Genomic DNA, 23,172 nt, shown 5'->3' with positions numbered 1-23,172 from the left:
ACATTCACTTGTCCCACAATCCAGCAATGTGGCTGCCCGAACCCTCGACACCCGGCTGTGACAGCTTGCGGCTTCACAGACGTGTGTGCATGTGCTTGTCGCGCTGCGCCTTCTTCATGGCCGGGCAATCTTCTGGGACCTGTGACGTGTCCAGAAGGTTGCATGGAGGATGGCGGAGAGGAGAACTTCACTTGAGTCGCCTAGGTGGCCTGAGTAGAAGTAGGAGCTGGGTACCTGTCAAAACTAGGTACCCCCACCCCAGGGACGGAGCCTCGCCTGTCATAGACATTAGAAAAAACGATTGAGCTTCGAGAGTTGTAGCTTGGCGACCTGGGGTCATAGAGACCTTTAGGGGGTAGGTGGCTAATGTCCTACCCCACCACTGATAAACATTCGGGGCTCCTTGCGCAGCCTGTCAGAAGCTACATACAGCGCTGCCAGTTTAAATACAAGCTGGCACACGCTGTTTGCAGCAGACTGAGAGGATTGGCTCACAGTGCCTCTGACTTGTCAGAAGCACTAAGCTTAATGGACAACTTGGAGCCTTGGATCAATGGTGAAGCACTATTGGTCCAGGCTCAGCAACCTGTCCAATAAAAATGCTGCTGTGAACCCTTTCCTCACTGCAGTGTCATAGAAGGGGGGCATGTGTCTAAAAAACACATGCTCCCTTCCAGCCCTCTTAAAATGATTTGTAAGGGTAATTGTTTAAAAAAAAAAAAAAAAAAAAAAAGCACAAAACTTATAATTACCTCCTCTGTGCAGCTCGTTTTGCACAGAATGGCCCCAAACCTGCTCTTCTGGGGTCCCCCGGCAGCTCCCGCAGCTCCTTCTCGCATCAGCTAACCCCCTGGGAGAAGCGCTCTCCTGGGGGATTACTTTGCAGGCATGCTCCCGAGTCCAGCATTCGGCGTCCATAGAGGCCGAATGCAGGACTCTGTGCCCGCGTCGTTGGATTTTATAGACAGCAAATGACTGCGCTGCTATCAATTTAACCGAACAAGAGCCAGGAGCCCATGGAGAGGCATAGCACGTCCCCACCGACTGAATGAAGGGGTTCAGGTAAGTAAAATCGGGGGGCTGGGGGGTGGGGTGGGGGGGCGGTGACTGCCATGTGTTTTTTCACCTTAATGCATAGGATTCATTAACCACTTCAGCCCCGGAAGATTTTACCCCCTTCCTGACCAGAGCGTTTTTTGCGATTCGGCACTGCGTCGCTTTAACTGACAATTGCGCGGTCGTGCGACGTGGCTCCCAAACAAAATTGATGTCCTTTTTTTCCCACAAATAGAGCTTTCTTTTGGTGGTATTTGATCACCTCTGCGATTTTTATTTTTTGCGCTATAAACAAAATAAGAGTGACAATTTTGAAAAAAACGCATTATTTTTTACATTTTGCTATAATAGATATCCCCCAAAAATATATAAAAAAACATTTTTTTTCCTCAGTTTAGGCCGATCGTATTCTTCTACATATTTTTGGTAAAAAAAAATCGCAATAAGCGTTTAATAATTGGTTTGTGCAAACGTTATAGCGTTTACTAAATAGGGGATAGTTTTATGGCATTTTTATTAATAATTTTTTTTTTTTTACTAGTAATGGCGGCGATCAGCGATTTTTATTGTGACTGTGACGTTTTGGTGGACATGTCGGACATTTTTGACACATTTTTGGGACCACTGTCATTTATACAGCAATCAGTGCAATTAAAAATGCACTGATTACTGTGTAAATGGCACTCGCAGTGAAGGGGTTAACCACTAGGGGGCGGGGAGGGGTTAAGTGTGTCCTAGGGAGTGCTTACTAACTGTAGGGGGATGGGCTGTATGTGTGACGTCACTGATCCCTGCTCCGATGACAGGGAGCAGAGATCGAGTGACACTTGTCACTAGGCAGAACGGGGAGATGCTGTTTACAACGGCATCTCCCCGTTCGTCCTCTCCATGAGGCGATCGCGGGTATCCCCGCGGCGATCGAGTCCGCGGGACCCGCGACCCGACTTACGGAGCTCCCGGCCGGCGCGTGGTTTTAAGGGTATAAAGTTTACCCATAATCCCAAGTTTTTCTCTCACAGTTAAGAGGGAGAATCTGCTGCTGCTAAAAAAGTACTTTTTTTTTTTTTTTTTTTTTTTTTAAATCCAGCTAAATATATTATGTTATAACATTATTTACTGTGAAATTACTGGTTTGAAGTTATAACTTCAGTAATTTTTCCTTTTTAAGCCACCTGCTTGAGTACAGATTTAGACAATATAGCAAATTACCTTAAAAACAATATATAATTTGTATATTACTTGGAGAAATGAATGATTTCTTGGCCATTTTTCAGAGAATATGAATGATAACGCAAACTTTTCTTTCACTCACGGTTAGTGTTTGGCTGAAGCCATTTATCAATCAACTGTGTTTACTCTTTTTAAATCATAATCCCAACAGAAACTACCCAAATGACCCTGTTCAAAAGTTTACATACCCCAGTTCTTAATACCGTGCATTTCCCCCTTTAACATCAATTACAGCTTGAAGTCTTTTGTGGTATTTGTGGATGAGGCTCTTTATCTTCTCAGATGGTAAAGCTGCCCATTCCTCTTGGCAAAAAGCAAACAATTCTGTAAATTCTTGGGCTGTCTTGCATGAACTGCGTGTTTGAGATCTCCCCAGAGTGGCTCAATGATATTGAGGTCAGGCGACTGAGATGGCCACTCCAGAACCTTCACTTAATTCTGCTGTAGCCAATGACAGGTCGACTTGGCCTTGTGTTTTGGATCATTGTCATGTTGGAATGTCCAAGTACGTCCCATGCGCAGCTTCCTGGCTGATGAATGTAAATGTTCCTCCAGTATTTTTTTGATAACATACTGCATTCATCTTGTCATCAATTCTGACTAAATTTCGTGTGCCTTTTGTAGCTCACACCTTCCCAAAACATTGGCGATCCACCTCTGTGTTTGACAGTAGGAATGGTGTACCTTTCATCATAGGCCTTGTTGACTTCTCTCCAAATGTAATGTTTATGGTTGTGGCCAAAAAGATCAATTTTGGTCTCATCACTCCACTCCAAATGACTTTGTGCCAAAAGGTTTGAGGCTTTTCTCTGTGCTGTTTGGCGTATTGTATGTGGGATACTTTGTGGCATTTGCGTAGTAATGGCTTTCTTCTGGCGACTCGACCATGCAGCCTATCTTTCTTCAAGTGCCTCCCTATTGTGCATCTTGAAACAGCCACATGTGAGTCCTGTATTTCACCTGAAGTTATTTGTGGGTTTTTCTTTGCATCCCGAACAATTTTCCTGGCAGCTGTGGCTAAAATTTTAGTTGGTCTACATGACCGTGGTTTGGTTTCAACCGAACCCCTCATTTTCCACTTCTTGATTAGAGTTTGAACACTGCTGATTGGCATTCTCAATTCCTTGGATATCTTTTTATATCCCTTTCCTGTTTTTAAAGTTTAACTACATTTTCCCGCAGATCCTTTGACAATTCTTTTGCTTTCCCCATACCTCCGAATCCAGAAACCTCAGTGCAGCACTGGATGAATGATGCAAGGGTCTGTCAGGAGTCCAGAAACTCACCTTTATATATATATATATATATATATATATATATATATATATATATATATATATATATATATATATATATATATATATATATACACACACACACATACACACACACACACACACACACACACACACACACACACACACACACACACACACACACACACACACACACACACACACACACACACACACACACTACAAGCAAACCTATCACAGGTGAGGATGGTTACCTTTAATAGCCATTCAAACCCCTTTGTGTCAACTTGTGTGCATGTTATAAGACCAAAATCACCATAGTATATAAACTTTTGATCAGGGTCATTTGGGTAGTTTCTGTTGTCATTCTGATTTAAAAAGAGTAAACACAGTTGATTGATAATAAATGGCTTCTGCCAAACACTAACCATGAGTGAAAAAAGTTTTTGTTCATATTCTCTGAAAAATGGCCAAGAAATCAAATTTTGCCAGGGTATGTAAACTTATGAGCACAACTATGTGTATGTATGTATGTATGTATGTATATATCCAACATGTCATGCTTTGAAATTGTGCACACTTGTGAAATGGCGCCAAACTTCAGTACTTAAAAATCTCCATAGGCGACACTTTAACTTTATTTTTTTTTTTTTTACAGTTACATGTTTTAGAGTTGGAGGTCTAGTGCTAGAATTATTGCTCTTGCTCGAATGTTTACAGTGATACCTCACAGGTGGCCTTTGAACGCTGTTTACAATAGTGCCTCACCAGCCACTGACCTTGCTGCATATCCCTAATTTGTAGCTGTAGGAGTTATGGAAATTCATCTGAAAAGTTCACAGCAGAGGCACAGAATCTACAACTCCTTTACTCATTAGTCACCTCGCACAGAGAGGAGCTGTGCACCTGGGAAAAAAGGTGCTGCAGGTGGCCTGTCCGTCTATGGCAGATTGCTTCTGGGCTGCAGTGCCCACATTTAGGGCACTGTTTTCAGGGAGGCACAGGGCTCTTAACACGGGTCCTACGCATTACATTATTTAACCCCATTCATGCGCATTCTGCCAAAGCACCTGCCCCTTTCAGGTGTGCTAAAATGCCAGGAGTTGTGCTCTTATCCCGTCAGTTTACTTCCGCTTTAAAAAAAAAAAAAAAAACTTTTACATGTGTTTCTTGGCAAACACAATGTACGGGGATATGGAAAAATGATAGTGACATACATATTGAGCTGGATATATTGGTGTATGCAACCTTGCCAACTATGTAGGGATATCTGAAATACAAATATATCTATGCTAAAACTTCATGTTTAACAATATAAAAGGAAGTTATTTACACTATGCTTAAATAATCCATTGGATATTTGCTTATAAACATCCACTAGCTTCAAGGGTGAAGTCTTTAGATACTATCTTGTATTTGTTTTCTCTTAATATATTTTCTGTACAGCAGGATTTGGAGTTGAAAACATGGCAACCGCCATGGATGAAGACTTGGAGGAAGAGCTGGATGAGAAGGATGAGAAATCGTTGATGTGCCCCCCTCGAATGCACAAGTGGAAGTTGGAACATTGCATGGTCTGTACGGTCTGTGGAGACTGCACCGGATATGGAGCTAGCTGTGTTAGCAGTGGACGGCCAGACCGCGTTCCAGGAGGGTATGGACATATAATTTTAGTGTTTACTGAAAAGGCCTTAATTCCATCCTCTGGCCCAGTATACAGACATCTTTTGTATGCAGCATCAACAAAACATTTAAAGAATATCAACAAGCCGCCTTAAAGCCTGTTAAAGCGACCTACGTCCTTTAAAAAAAAAAAACTGTTCCTTTCAAGGGAAGAGGTAGTATTCCCTTGGCCCATTTCTGGTACCTTCACTCTGTTCCAGTGGTGCAGGCTTTATAAGTCTCTTCTGCATTTGTCCCATTCCCCGTGTTGTAGTTCCATCCTCCTGCTGTCACTGCTCAATCTTATACTGACATAGTGGTCAGAGGATGCTTCAACCTACGTGGCTGTTTATACTTAAACCTTGCTAAACGATTGGTTAACCACTTGACGACCTGTCCTCCTTTTTTCAAAATCATTATTTTTTTTTTGCTAGAAAATTACTTGGGACCAATGCGTGCATTCGCCTTTGCACAAGGAAGCTTTAAAGAAGAAAAATGTGTTTTTTATTTTTTTTTATTTTTACATGTTTTTTTATTTTTAATCCATTTTTATTACTGTCACAAGGATGTCTAAACATTCCTTGTGACCGCAACAGGCAGTGACCTGCCACTCTTTATGGAGAGATCTGGAGTCTATTAGACTCCAGATGCCTCCTCTGCCCTACCTGATCACTTCCAGCATCTGATCGGTATGATCACATACTTTCCAAATTTAAAAATGGCACTGTTTACATATGGGGAAACTGGAAGTGACGACAATACTCTTCGCTTCCTGTTTCCTATACCATAGAGCTCATTGCAGCGAGTTCTGTGGTAAGCCAGTGGAAGGGTTGGCTTCATTCCTGGCTTGCTTGTGGGATGGCACTGTCCAAAAAGGCACTGGATTAAGGGCTACCACTGCCTGTAAGTGTCATCCAGCCGCTAATTATCCACTAGGATGGATTTTACATAAAAGCCGGTCACCGCCTGATAAAACAGTACTGGGATGATGTCTGTAACTGCAGGCATCATCCCAGTATAACCACTTGAAGTTGAATGATGTACATGTATGGGATTTGGTGGCAAGTGGTTATAGCTACAGTTATTAACTGCCTTTTAGAATCTTAATTTAGCTTTCCAAGACAGTAGTTGAAAGTTGCTTAGTGGGTTTAAGAAATCTGCGTAATGCTTTTTAAGGTTGGCTTCACGTCTGTACATTGCAGTAATGCATGGTAAAACACAAATCTCACAGTAAACCACGTATGGTGTGTTGCAGTTCAAGTTATTCTGAAAGATGCCCAAATGCTCAGCACCTTGGTGAACAGATGGGGAATCATTTGTGCATTGCGTGTTGCACAAAAAAGGAACCTGTCTGCTTTTTGTGTGTTGTGGTGTATTGGTGGCCCATTGGAAATTGGCAGGATTCTACATTAAACTGCAGAGGAGTGAAGAGGGCCTGAATGTCTTGTAGAAGCACAGGAGAATGTACATACTAGCAATAACCTAAGACTGAAAAAAATGTGTCCTGGGCCTATTGATACTTTTAGTTGCCTGTTTTTTCTTTCTTGCATCCTTTTGTATTTCTCACATTCCTGCTGTATTTTTATGTTGCAGAGTTTGTGGCTGTGGTTCTGGAGAGTCAGGCTGTGCAGTGTGTGGATGTTGCAAAGCTTGTGCCCGAGAACTGGATGGACACGAAGCACGACAAAGAGGAATTCTTGATGCAGTGAAGGAGATGATACCTTTGGACTTGCTCCTAGGTAAAGGTATGAAGTTTTCCTTTTTTTATTTCATTTCTGTCTGTCCCTTGATTTGGGTTTTCATTAGGTTTAGGCTTTGCATTAAAGTGTACATGTGGGCAAAATATAACGAAGAAACATGTTTGGCTAAGCTCTTGTGCAAATGCAATTCCTCCATTTGTATATTTTTAAATTACTACAAGTACAGTAAAATACTGGATTATACCACTAAGCATGCAGCAGATTAAGGTTCAGCAGCACGGACAGTCTAAAATAGTCTAAAATAAGCTGCAATTTCAGATAATCTGTATATGTATTGCTAGGTTTACAGGGGACGTTGAACCAGTCAATTGCATGGGGATTTACAGTCCCCCATATTTTATTTACTTTTTTTGGAATGGGGGGTTATTTAGTTCTGAAGAGAAGCAGGTTAACTTTTTTTGGGTTTTTGTCATCTTGAAACTTTCAGCTGTGCCAGTGCCAGGAGTTAACATTGATGAACAGCTTCAGTTACGTCAGGATGACAAGAGACAGAGGGCGGTCGTAAGGAGACACAGGATAGATGAAGGAAGAGGTAAACTTACCTATTGAAGTTGTTTGTGCTATACTTTTGCAGCTGAAGTAATAAGCCTTTTATTATATTAGTGTATATACCTTCTTTTTTTTTTTTGTTTCTATTATATGTTAACGTCTTTCATTGATACAGCTGTCATTGTAACTTCCTATCTGAATTGCATAAACAGTTTAAGCTTCATGTCCATATTTGTCTCTAAAACTAAACAGAAGCTGTATTTTTTTACTGTCATTTTATTTTTTATTTCTCCTTTTTTAGGCAATAATAATAGACCTAATGGAAATATAGGTATGGCGACTATCCCGATAACTGGTAATTGTAATGAATGTATACTGTGAGCCTGTAGGTAAACACTTGCACTTCTTACAACTGTCAGGAGCTCTGTGAATCACATGGTGTTTCAGATTAGTATGGATTGCTAAAGGTATCTTATTTAAATTTTACATTTTTGTAAGCGTTTCTCTGCCATCAGATATCAATCCTATTTTAATTTTTTTCCTCTATTTGTGTGTGTGTGTGTATATTTTAGTGTGAGTAGTGTTAAGCTTCAAATCTGATTCAGCCGCTACTGAATACTGGTAAATAAAGGACTAGAGTCCTAATCGTGAATAATTGCAGCACATATCAAAGTCTGCAGCGTGGTTTCTGGAAAGGTATAAATGGTTACCCTTGAGAAAAATATACACACAGGCTAGTGATATAAACCATTTACTAATTTATATTTTTGGTAACAAAAAAAAAATATATTTTTTATTTTACCTAAATGTTAGCTACTTTAGCGAGCTCTGGTGACATACCATCATGGAAAAAGCCATGCTTTTTTCTGCTCAGCTTATTGCACCATCTCCCTATAGGTGTTTGGAAAAGCTGATCTCTGTATTTGCAAAGTAATCTAAAGCCTAGGCAAATGCAAAAAAATAAAAATCCCCCAGCAGCTTAAACGTAAAATAGCAGTCCAGGTTGTCCTCAGCCTTGTGGCTTGAATGACAGCTAGCCACAGTATATCCTGTGAATGCAGGGTATTATGGGAGGGCCTCAACACAGTGCCATTCGTTTATTGGGTAATAATGCAGAGAGGACTGCCCACTGCCAGAGAAGAGGCATGCTATGTGCCTGGCCTGAAGACATCTGGAAAAGTACGTATGTGTAAAAAAAAAAAAAAATGCAGTAAAACCCGGGTGCCTCCAGGGGACAGGTCACTGGAAGGCAGATGTGAAGATCACATTAAAGTATGTACTAGTATGTAAAGCATGTAAATCCTCATCTTGTAAAACAACCCATTCTGTTTAAAATAGAAATGAAAGGCAAAACATTTGTGTGTAGATCTAAAAAGGTGTGTTTTTTTTTTTTTTTTTTTTTGTGATCACATTATCTCTGTTCTCAGTTGCATAAGAGCTGGGGAGGAGAAACAGCAGGACATGGATCTTCTCAGTGAAAGGCTGTGTGTGTGTGTGTGTGTGTGTCAAGACTAGTCTCATCATTTGGAGGACAGCATATGGAGTTTCCAGCATAGTTAGAGAGCTGACCACGGTGTGTTATAATGCTTGGACCCCTTTCACACGAGGCAGTTTTCAGGTTTTTAGCGCTAGAAATAGCTCCTGAAAACTGCGTGCCATTCATTTGCATGAATGCTTTCACACTCAGGCAGTGCGCTTACGGGATGTTTGAAAAAATCCCGCAAGCAGCATCTTTGGGGCGACCGGGGCTTTAGCGGCGCTTCAGTGTGAAAGGGGTCTTGGTGAGGTCAGTTTTTAATAGGAAAGCAGTGTGACTGGCAGGAACACCAGTGATATCACACAAAGGAAGCAGTACAAAGCGAACAGGATAGTTTTTTCATACAAGTACATGGTACAGCAGGCACATATCAGGAATATGAAATGTTCAAATGTTTAAATCTTCTTTAATCTAGTACACTGCGTAGTAACCTACAGTATCTCCAGACAATTCCTTTTTCTTAGCTTTGGTTAGAATAGGCTAGAGTAAAACCAATGTCTGTGACCACATTGGGAGAGTTTTCCCTCCCTTTCTGCCCCTGTGACATCCATAAAAAGGAGTGTGGGGTTGTTATTGGGACAGGAAGTCAGATTAAATTTATAAACCCTGTCCTCACTCTGCTAAAAAAAAAAAAATTTGTCCCTGGAGAGCTTTTGCATCAATTCCTTTTAACTTCACAGATTGCAATAAAAAACCTGAGGCTCCAAAACGTCCTTATTTTAGCCAAAATAGTTTAAAGTGGTTCTAAAGCCTGAACATTTTTTAACCTTAATGCATTCGCTGTATTAAGGTAAAAAAAATGTTTAGGCATCTTTCACCCCCCTCCAAATGCTTACCTGATTCCTATGCCCCCCTATACTTGGCACTCAGCACTATGCCCATCTGCTGCTGCTCCGTCTTCTCTTCCTGCTTTCATAGGGCAGACTGTGGCTCCCACTGCTGTCAGTCAAAACCTGTAATGGGAGGCAGGGCTTGAGCCCAAACTGTCTGTCTATGGACGTAAGTAGCACGGTTCGGGATTGAATCCGGATGCATGCCTCTATAGGAAGGTGCTTCCTATGGGAGCACTTGCCAAAAAGGAGGAGCCAGGCCCTCCTCCGAGAGACCCGAGGAGATTTGGGGCCGATCTGTGCAATTCCATTGTTCAAAGCAGGTAGGTAGGAGTCCTAAAGGAGAGCCTTTCATCTGTGTATCTTCACTTTTCCCATTTAATTTTAAAAGGCTGAAACTGGCTACCTTACAGTGTTCAGGCACAATTACTGAAGGTTGTCTGGAGGCAGCTTGGTTCCAAAATATGGAAAAATATGCTTTGAAAACTACTTGCAAAAAAAGTTATTTGTAACAACAGTTATCTAGGAGTTTTGTTCTACTAACTTCCCTTTTAAGGTAGGTAATTTTACATAAACATGCACAGTACAAAGCAGTTCATTTCATGAAGCACGAGAACACCATTACATGTGCTCTGGAACATAGTTGAGGTAGCATGTTGCATAAAAAAGCGTTTTGTCCATAACAAGCAATACATTTAGAAAGAAAAAGGAGAGGTCTGCTTCATATGACATCCCTCTCGCCTTAGACTAAAAGTTTATTTTATTTATTACAGGCAATTTATATAGCTCCGACAATCATCCATAGTGTTTTACATATAATATTCATCTGCATCAGTTCCGGCCCTCAAACAGCTTACAAGCCAAGGTGTCCCTACCTCACGTACTAGGGCCAATTTAAACGAGAGCCAGTTAACCTAACTGCATGTCTTTGGAGTGTGTGAGGTTAATCGCACAGGCAAACAGACTCCATGCCATATTGTCATGGTTGGGATTTTTAACCAATGACCCTTACTACTAAACTACTGTGCTGCCCCTATTTTATTCTTAAAACCATAGTTAATGTTACTAAACCCACAATCGGAAAATCAGTCTGTATATGCAGTAAAGCATGCTTGTTATACTCGTTGTGGAACCTAAGGGGTTAATCCTCCGCATTGTGTAAAGAGTGTTTGATTCTGTCTTCTATGATCCTTCCCTTCTACAGCCCCCAATCCATCTCCTGATAGTGCAGTGTCTTTGGAGTCACTCTGCACATGCTCAGTTTGGTGTGTATTGCTAGAGCTGTTCTTTTTTTGGAAGGAATGGTGCCTCATTTGTCAGTGGCCGGAATCATGCCCCGCTGTTGTTGTCAGTGGGAGGAATAGTGCCACAAGGGCCAGATAAAGGCTAGCAAAGTGCCACATCCAGCCCTCAGGCCGCAGTTTGGAGGCCACTGCTCCTAAGGCTCCTTTCACATGGAGCAGGGGATCTGTGAGCAGATCCCCTGGTAAATTGTGTATGAACGGGACAAATGTCTGTTATTTGACGTATGTGCCTGGCGGGCACGGGCAGCTGGATGTAAATGGACTACGTTATCTGTTTACATCTGGCTACCTTCGATCTGTCACGGTTTAGGTCTGGGGGAAAATTGCAAAAGGACACAGTCCTTTTTCAATTTTTTTTTTTTTTTTCTGTTTCTCTTCCTGACCTGAACAGTCGGTAGGCAGGTGTAAACACCCAAGTCTGTCTTCCTGTCCATAGGGCTTCTGCAGGGAGCTTCCAATTGGGTCTGCTTGAAAAACTGACAGGCAAACCTGATTGCAGCCTACCAGCCCTCTAATGTAAAAAGTACGTGTTTCTAAGCTTCCTGAAATCTTGGAGTCTATTGCTTTTAAAGATATTTGAGAATTGGTTATTTCACAGTACATGCAGCTAAATAAGAAAATGAAGGCTTATTCTAAAGTTTTTACTGCTTAATATGTAAAGACTTTAATGCCCATAGTCTGGGCACAGGTGCACTTTTAAAGTAAACCAATAGCTCCTGTATAAGTCTATCAAATAAAGTTACTATGTGTGACGCACAAGCCTCCTAAACTAAAACGAAAAACTTTCTTTACCTTCTCTGACTGAGCAAAATCCCCCTTCATTTAAAGTGATGCTAAAGTCTTGTGTTTTTGTGAAGCATAACAAACATGTTATACTTACCTGCTCTGTGCAGTGTTTTTTCACAGAGCAACCCAGATCCTCCTTCTCTGGTCCCTCTTCGGCTCTCCTGGCCCCTTCCTCCTGTTGAGTGCCCCCACAGCCAGCCGCTTGCTATGGGGGCACCCAAGCTGAGCCACAGCATCCTTTGTCCATTCAGACACAGAACCGTGGCCCACCCTGCCCCTTCTCTCTCCTCATTGACCACTGACTTTGACAGCACTGGGAGCCAATGGCGCTTCACTGCTGTCTCAGCCAATTTGGAGGGAGCAGCCCAGGCAGCAGCGTCTCTCTTGCAACATTGCTGGATCGAGATGGGTTCTGGTAAGTATTAGGGGGAGCTGCTGCATACAAGCCTTTTTATTTTAATGCATAGAATGCATTAAGATTAAAAACCTTTTGACTTTACAACCACTTTAATGCCCCTGCCAAAAACTGCAGCTCAGAGTGGAAGGGTTCCAGCAATAGTGGCAGTGTTTTCAATTCAGAAAGCAATGGGCAAGACTGGCTACAGGCAGTGACAATGTCCCCTGCAACATGTTTTTGTCCCACTGTGGTACAAGCAGGCACAGCTTACATGAGGGTGACTACTCTGAATACAGGAGCAGTGCAGCATCATTGCCACACCATCACAGGACTTCACTAACTAACATACTCAACAGGTATTTGTAGGGACTAAGAGAAAACAGTAAGTGTAGATACACTTGCTGTATAATTAAACGCTGCAACACATATTTGTTTTAATGGGAGGTTATCGCTCCACTTTAAGAATCAGGCCTACTAATTAGGATGTGTAAGGTAGTGGTGAATATAGAGGTGTGACACAGATGATGGACATGTGCTATGACCTTGCCTGCTATCCGGAATGGATCTGTTACTACCCCGAGACAGATGTCCTAGCACCATTTAAGGATTTGTCAGATTGCCCTACCTCCACACATTTACACTATAACAGCTTCTGGTGCCCTCAAACTTACCAGTCTGAATTTGCATCCTTTAGGAATTTATGGAGTCATGCTCTGCACTGCTTTACAAAATGAATTAGTTTTTCCTGACCTACTATTCCATAGTACTCTTACTTGCCAAACCTCTCAGCCTATTTTCCAGATATGGACAAGTGGTATTCATGTGCTTTTTGTTCACACTCATCTTTGTTTCAGTAAGCTTGATTTTGGCTAAGCCCAAAACCCACCTTCTCATAAGAGGTACAGTTGTCCATTACTTGCTCATAGAAACTCCATATTCATTTAAACTTCACTGTTCTCATCGCCATGTGAAAATATATTTTATCAGACTCCCTAACATTTAAAGATCAGTGGAATGCCCAGATTTCTTTTGATATTACAATGATGCTTTAAGAAGTGATAACATTTTGCTTGCAAGCCTATAACTCGGCATACTAGCAAATCCTTTCCTTTGAGCTAACCTCTTTGGTAGAGATCATCAGTGCTTAAATTAACTAACGTTTGTTCTTTTAAAAAGATGGTCTATTTCTTTGACTCTGCACCCTGTAGTGTCTACATGTTCCACATTTTGTTTTTTGAGTTTCTGAAGGACCCGTTTGTTTAAAGGGTTGTAGAGTAGCGAGGGAAATGAAAATTGCTTATTATTGCCCACAGTAACCAGATTCTTTAAAGACAATTTCATGAAAATGTTTTGCTGAAATACATTTCTGCATGGGTCTATTTTTTTAGGGGTTTAATGTAACCATATCTGCCTTCATAATAGGCAGATGTGATCTCTTTTTGTACTAGAGAAACGGCACCTCTTAAGTACCATCATGGGCTGTAAGGGACTTCCTGCCAAATCATAAAGATTTGGGAACTCCTGTAAGAAAGAAGCTTGATTAAGAGTATAATATATATCCAGGAGAGAACAGTAACCGTGAGGACAGTTCAGACTCTTGAAAGACCGAGCAGATTGGAGGATACGATGTTGGCACCTGGTGGTAAATTGCTTTCTCCAAGGTGCATGGTGCTTACTGGATCTGTTGAATGCATAGGAGACTTGATCCCTCAGATGACAACTGGTATGTGACCCAGAGGATATCTTAGCTGGTTTAAAAAAAAAAAAAAAAACGCATCTTAAACAGACAATGTGACAGACAACAGACCAGGATAGATTGACCTGCAGCCAAGAGAAACAGGATGCACGGGCAAATAGACCTGTTTACAGTTAAAATGAGTATAGGCTAAGTAAAAGGATCAGAACCTAAAGCCAATTTGGGTCAAATCAGAATATACATGACATTGGGAGCCTAGGCTACTAAAACAGAGGCTGAAGTATGAGAGTCAGTGGAGACTAACACAGATGCATGCACAAGTACTGGCTAGTGATAACTAACCCTCTAAATAGACATAGAACAGATTAGTTGGAGGTAAAGACACTGAGAACAAACCTGACTGGGAAGACACGGGTTTTTTTTTTTTGTACTACTAAACACTTATTGGGTGCACTTAAAAAGCATTGTTGTGGCTGTACTTTGTCCAAACCACTGCATAATAATAATCATAAGTGGTGCACTTTACAAATGTTCATTGTGCTAGGCTGGCTTTGACAGAGCACAATAACAAGAAATTGGGCTCTTAAAAAAAAGAAATTGAGCTTATAGCAGCAAAGGGAACTCGGACAACAGGTTTTTATCAAAGTACTCTTAAGTAGAGAGTACTCATTTGCATAGCATACATTTTATGAATGGGCCATAAAATGTATGCTTTATTTTGATCAATACTGTGGAGTATAATGGAAAGCTGGTAGCGATATCTGCTCTTTGTTATAAGTCAGAAAAATAAAAAATCTCCCCTAACGGGACTTTAATTGCCCAATAAACAATGAAGTAATTTTATTTGAAAAAGTTAAGTGTCTAACATCATAGGTCAACATGCATGCAGAACATGGGAACATAAAAGCTCAAAAAGTGGTCCCGGGACTACCGTGATGAAACATCACGGCAGAGCAATCAGACCAACATCCGGCGCGTTTCAAAGACTTCCTCCTTCAAGGGTTTATATGCAGATAGAGCAGATCAATTCTGTATTCAAAAGCTAATCAAGAATCAATCTGCATATACACCCTTGAAGAAGGAAGTCTCTGAAACATGTCGGATGTTGGTCTGATTGCTCTGCCGTGGTGTTTCATCACAGTAGTCCTGGGTCCACTTTTTGAGCTTTTATGTTCTGCATGCATGTTGACCTATGATGTTATCACACTTTTAACAATTTTTAAAACTTTGTATAATTTTTTTTATACTCCCCTTTTCTATTTTCATTACTTCATTGTTTATTGGGCCATTAGGGGGAATTTTTACATTTTTCCAGTTTACTAGGATGTAGACCCACCCCATTGGTCAACCATACCACTTCCTCGTTTTCCTTTTGTTATAAGTCAGCCCCTATGTTTCCATAAATGCATTCTGTGTAGAACTCATGCACATAATAAATCTGTTTGAAAAGCTGCTGAACCACCTCCTTTTTATTGTGATTTTATTTTTGTATATTTTAAATATTTTAGTACACTCCATTATTTGCTATTGCCTAGCCCTATCAGGAAAAGTTTTTGGTCAAGACATTTCATTTAGTTAGTACATTGGTGGTATATGGCAAATCATGTTTCCCCCACCCTTCCTTTTTTCTTTTTTTGCAAGCTGTATATCCTGTACAACTAATGCCATCAGCATTGTAGCTGTTTTTTTCATTTTAAAGCTTAATTCACTGAGATGTCTTTTAGCATCACTGCCAAATGTTCAATTTACGCACGTACAGATCTGTAATCTTTACTTCTTGACAAGAAATGTTGCCTTTCTAATAAATCATCAATCTCATGAAGTGTTATTCTACCACCACCTCAAACTGCTTTATTTCCTGCTCCCCTTCATAGATCGCTATTGAAGCTCCCAGGTATCACCAGCCAGAACCTAGTGTTCTTTTATAGCATATTATACTGTGCAGTAATGTTTATAAATTGTATGATCAAATGACACTGACAGTTTTATAGCACTAGCAGTGGGAGAGCGAGCTAAAGCTGGCCATACATCAGTAGAATTTAGTTAAAAAAAAAAAAAGTTTCTGAAACGTTGTTTTTCAAATTTCTAATAGTTAAATGGGGTCGATTTGACAAATGTTTTCAACCATAGTGATAAGGAAAGTTGAAGAATAGGATTTTTTTTTTTCTCAAACAAAATGCGAATTGTAAGCCTCGGTTCACACCAGAGGCAGCACGACTTGCAGGTCGCCTCACCGAGGCGACCTGCACATGACTGCCCGGGCGACTTGCAAAACGACTTCTGTATAGAAGTCTATGCAAGTCGCCCCAAGTCGCCCCCAAAGTCGTACAGGAACCTTTTTCTAAGTCGGAGCGACGCAAGCTCCGATTAGAACGGTTCCATTGTACTGAACGGGACGCTACTTGTCAGGCAACCTAGGTCGCCTGACAAGTCGTCCTAGTGTGAACCGAGCCTGAATGTGGTGTGTGTTTTTTTTTTTTTTTGTTTAGGAAAATATGTGCATCCCAAAATGGAACCCAGAATTCAAACGTTGACGATTAAGTCAAACGATTTGTCATACAAAATTTAGTCATAATGGTACAGAATATTCTGATAAAGCATTTTTATGAATTTCCATATAAGCCTTTGAAATTTGATATTCTACTGGCGTATGGCCAGCTTTAGTAATAGTATGCATCTTTGTGAATTGAAATTTAAGGTGTGGTATCAAGAAAATAAGTCTTTAGCTTATAGCTCTCTGGGACTCGAGATATATGACCTACCTTCCAAAGTTCTTGTCTTCCCCAGAGCCATGGCCACTACTACCTTGTTTGCTATTAGAAGCCATGCAGAATTAAAGCTGGCCATACACAGTAGGTTTTCACACAAATGGGAACATTCGTATGAAAATTATCTGTGCATTTGAGGTCTTGACCATTGTTTGTTTTACTTGTAGCATTTAAATTTTAGAATGAATGTATACTTTCCAAATGAAAACCACATTCTCTGTTAGCAATTTATTGATTTGAGAATTTTTTTTTTTTTTTCAATCCTGGTTACTGTGGTGAGAAGCGAATTTTGATTTGAACCCGCTAACAATTAGAAAATTGTACAAACATTCTTAAAGTGAGACATTTTGAATGAAATTCTTCTAGTATGTGGCCAGCTTCACCATTGAGATGAATGTAAATTATAGTGAGGTGTTTAAAAGCCTAACAAGATAGTAGCAGTTGTATGAAGGGGAATACTTTAAGAATTTCCAAACCCCAGGTGTCTTCTATAAACTACTAATCCCTAATGGAGATGAAAAGAGGAAAACCCAGTTAAAGTCCATGTCAGTGTAGCAATCTAGGTGACAACCTTGGCTTCCTCCGCAGGTGCTCAGGAGCAGGAAGTATAGCCACCTAGGGATATGCAGCTTGTTCAGAGGATTACTAGATGAGAAATTGCCCAAAAAAAAAAATGAATGCAGCCGCCAAATCTAAGAACCAGTAAGCGGCAGTATATAAAATTATAGTATTCGGGGTTAGCTATGCTTCGTGCTGTCCCAGAAAGTTATAAGCAGCTAGAGTGTGGTGCAGAATACTCTTGGCCACCCAACACCAAAATATCAGTTTTAGTTGTGTTAATTTTCAGGTATGTGTCTTGCCATTGTTTTTTCATGATTTTTGTTATGTTCATTTTTCCACTAAACTTCTTTTTATTTTGTGAGCTTTCCCATGCATGTACGAAATGTCTCTTCCCAGGCCCCTTTGTATTTCCTGCTAATTTTTTCAACAACCGAGGGCAGGCTGTAGCCAGACTAAGAATTCTACCAGCAGCACAGCTAAAACTTAAACGGAACAAGAAAAAAGGTATTTAGTCTTCCTTACTCAATAGAGAGGACAAACACAAATCTGATCCTTTCCTGAGCACATGGCATCCATTTCTTTTTATACTTTCCTTTTCACTGGGGATGGCTGTCTTTATCACTTGATTTGTTTTCGTAATCCCAGATTTATGGGCATTTGACACCTGATACAAATGTCCACTGCAACTGAGATGCTACATGTCTTTTCATTTGTCCTTGTGAGGAATTAATTTAGTTGCTTGCATATCTGGACCCGTATCTGGCAGGGTGGTATGCCAGACAGACCTTAATTAACTGATGTTCTGTATTTTCAAGAGTAATTATGCTGCTTTTGTAGAAATATTTATACCTTAAAGGCCAACTCCGGGCAAAGCCATTTATGTGTAAATGCAGTTGAAAGGTGCTAGAACCTGTGCTGGTTTTTAAAGCTTGTGTCCCCATGGGTAAAATATCCTCCTAATTCTTGTCTCGGTCACAGGAACAGCAGCAAAAAATGTTTAAGTAGTGTGGAGGAAAGGTTTGGGGGTAAGGTTTTTATTGCTGTCAGTGCATTCCTATTTCCATTTCTTGTCTTACTGTCACAGGGATGTAAAAAATAAAAAAAAGGGGGGGGGGGTGATTCCCTAATGGAGTTTTAACCTTTTCCCATTGTCTTCAGAAATAAAAAAAAAAAAAAAAAATGAAATAAAAAAAAGTGGCTGGAGTTGAGCTTTAAGTCATATGAAAAATATTGTAGATTTATTTTCTGACCTCCCTCTGAAAAAGCTATTTGCCTGGCTTCAGTACTTTTATGCTGCTGATCTGGAACAAGCATGTAGCAAAAGAGACAGAATTTTGATCAGTTTCTTTATTTTCATTGACTCAATAAAGCCAATGCATTAGTAGGACAGAGCGGCAGTTTGGTGTCCTTATAGCCGGAATGTATTTTCTGCTTGTTACACGATAACCTATTGGAGCTCGGTATAATTTTCTAATTGAGCAGTTTTGTTTGCTTAATCCGACGACATAGTTCACAATAGTTTCCTTGCTTTGTCATATTCCTCTATTGTGATTATTGTATTTTTGTTTGTTCTTTCCCTCTTTTTACATACTAAGCAGATTTTTTTTGTGCATAATAGAAGTTCATGCAGATTTCACTTCCGTATAATTTTGTATCATAAACGTCTGCAAGGGCACAAAGAACACTTTTTTTATGTGGCCTGCTCAAGTGTTTGTGTTTATATATATATATATATATATATATATATATATATATATATATATATATATATATATAGTTCCAGTGCGTTTTTGATGCAGTCCAGTGCATCCCCCCCCCTCTTTTCTTAACCTCAAATAAGGACGTGCGTTTTTGATGCGTTTTAAATCGTTCCAGTGCAGGAAAAATGCAGCATGCTCTACTTTGATATCATTGTAACATAGCTGCACATCAAATTAACACGTTTCAGTTATTAATTGGTAAAGCTTGCTAAAAATGTTTTCTACTGTTGGCCATGACTGTCATGGCTATGGTAACCTTAGAAAGATATATTGTTTTGAGTCATTCTTCTTCCAGTGCTAAAGCCTGAGGGGCTTACCTGGTTCACTCTTTAGAAATAATAGAACCTCCAGTGGCATTGGAAATCAACATAAATACTTGGACCAGTCAAGTCACTGATGGCAAGGCCAGTAGCGTATGGTACTTTACAGACTCCCTAATTGAAAAAAGTCATCACCAGTACCATTTGTCTTCTGTTATAATACCTCATTATTTTTAGGCAATATTTACCTGCACACCTTCTGTTCAAATAAGAAAAAAAATCAAGTTTTTTATATGTTTTTATGGTGTGTACTCTAATTTTGTATCACAAAATGCCTTTATTCCTGCATCATATTAATTCTCAAATTCATGTACAAAGATTCTTTTAGTTCTCGCCATCTGCCATTTTGTCATAAGGAGGTGTGATATTTAGTAATGCTAGATTTGTACAACTGTGCTTTATACCTGATGTGCACTGTAGATGCCTATAGGGTCTACTTTTGTTTTCTGTCTACCTTTTTGGCCGTAGGTGGGCTTGTCTGTCTTCATGAAATGTTTCTTTCTGTTTTTTGCTCTACTAAGCGTTCTATGAAATAAAACCTCTCAAGCTTTGTGAAATCTTTGACAGTTAAGAGGTTCCAACATGTTGGATAACTCTATGAATAATCAAATTTGATTTGCACAGCCCAAGTGGTTGCATTGTACCTTCTGTCTTATGTACTTAAAGTGCCTTCCCCCACAGGTATCTACAATGTGGCTCTTTTTTTCCCTTCTGTCAGATTTGTGGCTGGAAGGAATTGGAAATCTGTTCTATGGTCTTTTGGAATAGTGCTTGCTTCAAGCATATTGATACAGCAGAGCATTTGGTGCCTACAATTTATATTCTTCAATCCTAATTCTCATTCTGTTTGGTGTGCTAGTGCTATTTAGAGGACCCCTTTGTTGTGTTTTTATGGAATTACAATGGGATTGATTAAATTGGTTGCAGTATTTATATCTTGTAACTCAGAGAAGCAGTACTGTTTCCTGATAAAGTGTCTGAAGCAAAAATAAGCCAAATATAATATTCCTTTTATTCTTCTGTTTTGGGAGCATGAAAACAATAAGATCAGCTATTGCGGATTTTGTTGCGGACACTTTGATATGGATTGTATTGCACTGTCACAGAAACTTAAAGCCGCATACACACGGGGCCGAATGTTGGGTGGCATTGGCTGGTTCATTAGAAACCGGACCGTTCGGCTGGCTTTTGTCGCGTGGGCATGCCAATGGCTGAGAGCACTGACCGGAGTGTTCTAGCAGGGGGGTCGCCCCCCTCTCAGAACTCAGTAGAACAGCAGGGGGGATCGCTGTGCTAACATCGGATGATTAGTACAGTGGCTCTGACCTGAGCTGTCAGTTTTTGGGGGTTTTTTTTGTCATAAAATATAACAGTGTGTACTAGGCAAGGTGCATGGAGGAATCCTCCCAGCTGTGCTATTGTATTCTGACAGCGGGGCCTCCTCCACTGTCAGAATACAATGATCAGCACTGCAGCTGCTAATTGAAAAATTTCCAATATTCCATTCGACAAGTCGATTGTTAGATCGACTTCTACTGAGCAAAAGCGGCCATAGATTAGGTTGGGTTCACACTATTGCGAACTGAATGTGGTTTTCCCCGCATCCAATTTGCATGTCAGGAGATTGTGGTTCTCAATGGTGTCGGTTCACACATCTCCGGGTGGCTGCAGGGCGATTTGCACATGAGTCCTGTGCATCTTCTGGTCCGTTTTGGGTCTGAATTCAGCCAAAGATTTGTGCCAAAATCGCACCTGATACGGTGAAAAGGAATGCAATGCACTGGACCCCTGCCTTCAGCCGCTCCGTACGGCAGTGTGAACCAAGCCTGAATCAAAATTCGACAGGTCTTTGCTGAAGGTAATGATCAGCCAGTCGGAATTCAGGTTCGCCTCTTTAGAGTTCACATGACCAAATGTGTTTTGGCCTTGTGAGTAGCATTGGGGAAAAAACTGGCGCAATACTTTTTTTTTTTTTTTTCCTAGAAAAAAGGCCTTTCTAGTTTTCTTACCTTAATGCTAACATTTGGGTTCCAATTTAAGGTCTGTCTAAACCAAAAAACAAAATTTATGTTGTAGCTCACTGGTCCTTGCATGCGGTGGCTGCATTAGGTTTCACTTTTTTCAGGCTAAGACTTTTTTTTTTTTTTTTTTTTTTCCAGCAAGTATAAGTTCATGCCAGAAATGCAGTGCAAAACAATGGAACCTTACCTTTTTATTGTGTAAACTAGTAGTCCCTTCAATCCACTTTTGTAATTGGGATAAGCAAAGACAGGTTTAAAGCCCAGTCTGTATGACAGCCAGGTCAGCCCCTATAAAGAAATGCCTATGGACAAGAAGGGTAAGAGAAGGCCTGAGAAAAGAAAATGAATGCAGACACCACAGTGAAGCATGGATAAGCTGCAGTTGGTTATTCTTGGGTTTAGATACCCTTTTATATATACACACTTCATGTGCATCTGATTGAATCCGGTCATTGTTTCCACCTGCCTGTCAATTTTTAATTGACTTTTGTCAAGCCGAGGGTGCAGACGGGGCCATATACAGCTCGAATTCTGGTTGATTCAGCAGTAATCAACTAAAATTTGAAGTTTGTCTTGCTTTATTCGGACCAGTCTAGGACCAATGCAGACTTTGTGTTTATACTCTATTTACTATTTGTGGTTAATGTACCTGCCCAAGATTGTTTCAGTGGGGTTGGTTTACTAAAAGCAGATACCGTGCACTTTGCAAGTGCGGTTGCTCCAGAGCTTAGTAAATAAGGCAGTTTCACTTTAAAAAGAATACCCAATCACATGCAAAGAAAAAAAACAGCATTTTGCTTGCACATTAAAGGGGTTGTAAACCCTCGTTTATTTTTTTAAAATAACAAACGTGTCACACTTGCCTCCACTGTGCAGTTCATTTTGCACAGAGTGGCCCCAATCCACCTTCTGGGTTCCCCCGGCGGCGATATCAGCTCCTCCCCGCATCGGGAAACCACCTAGGAGAAGCACGCTCCCGGGTCCAGCATTTGCGTCCATAGACACAGAATGCCGGACTTGGCCCGGCGCCCGCGTCATTGGATTTGATTGACAACAGTGGGAGCCAATGGCTGCGCTGCTATAAATCTATCCAATCAAGAGCCGAGACAACAGGCAGAGAGGTAGAGCGCGTCTCTGCCTTGGGCACAAACGTGCTCAGGTGAGTAAAACTGGGGGGGCTGGTCAGTTTCAAGTTTTTTTCTACCTTAATGCATAGGACGCATTAAGGTTAAAACACGGGGGTTTACAACCCCTTTAAGTTCAGTCTATTTGCCTTTTAGTAAATCAGCCCCGGTTTATTAGTGGGGTTGATGTCCTTTTGGTTTTCTATATCCCAGTATTTGGTTAACTAGAAATGTAATCTCTTCTCAGTTTTGTTTTGTTTGTTTTTTAATTAGAATTAATTTGCTACTTCTCCCTTTAAAATACATTTTTTCACAACGTTTCACTTTTCATGTTTCTTATTTCTAGGTGCTGCTCACACTTCTGCCACTTTACTGTTTTCTAACTGACTGCTTTTATGTTTTACAGCTGTATCTGTTGTAGTCCAGTATAAATGTGATAGAATTTGGCAATTTGTGTGTCTAGAGTTCTGGATTATTTGTGTTTTGGATGCAGTGTTTTAATGTTAAAAATTCCTGTAGCCTTATACTCGAGATCAACTGAGTTGACGTTTCCCAACTATGCTTATCATTCTTTCCTTTTGTGTTCACGGATTTTCTCTGATCTAGCACCATGGT

General features: G+C 40.5%; 1 protein-coding gene across 18 annotated transcripts in view; it reads left to right on the top strand.

Moving 5' to 3' along the window:
• Window positions 1-23,172, top strand: part of MYCBP2 (MYC binding protein 2) — a 370,986-nt gene that overhangs the window by 141,598 nt on the left and 206,216 nt on the right. For 11 of the 18 annotated variants that reach the window (XM_073614290.1, XM_073614287.1, XM_073614289.1 and 8 more), the window contains exons 15-19: window positions 4,989-5,196; window positions 6,798-6,949; window positions 7,392-7,496; window positions 7,755-7,784; window positions 17,729-17,836. In XM_073614290.1, coding sequence (XP_073470391.1) covers window positions 4,989-5,196; window positions 6,798-6,949; window positions 7,392-7,496; window positions 7,755-7,784; window positions 17,729-17,836 — 603 coding nt within the window. The remainder of the gene's footprint in view (window positions 1-4,988; window positions 5,197-6,797; window positions 6,950-7,391; window positions 7,497-7,754; window positions 7,785-17,728; window positions 17,837-23,172) is intronic. The other 7 variants (XM_073614281.1, XM_073614278.1, XM_073614294.1 and 4 more) reach the window with 3 other exon arrangements.

Source organism: Aquarana catesbeiana, linkage group LG02 (genome assembly GCF_042186555.1).
Source record: "Aquarana catesbeiana isolate 2022-GZ linkage group LG02, ASM4218655v1, whole genome shotgun sequence".
Lineage (NCBI taxonomy): Eukaryota > Metazoa > Chordata > Amphibia > Anura > Ranidae > Aquarana > Aquarana catesbeiana.
The sequence above is the reverse complement of the archived record's forward strand: the minus strand, read 5'-3'. Positions and strand labels throughout refer to the sequence as shown.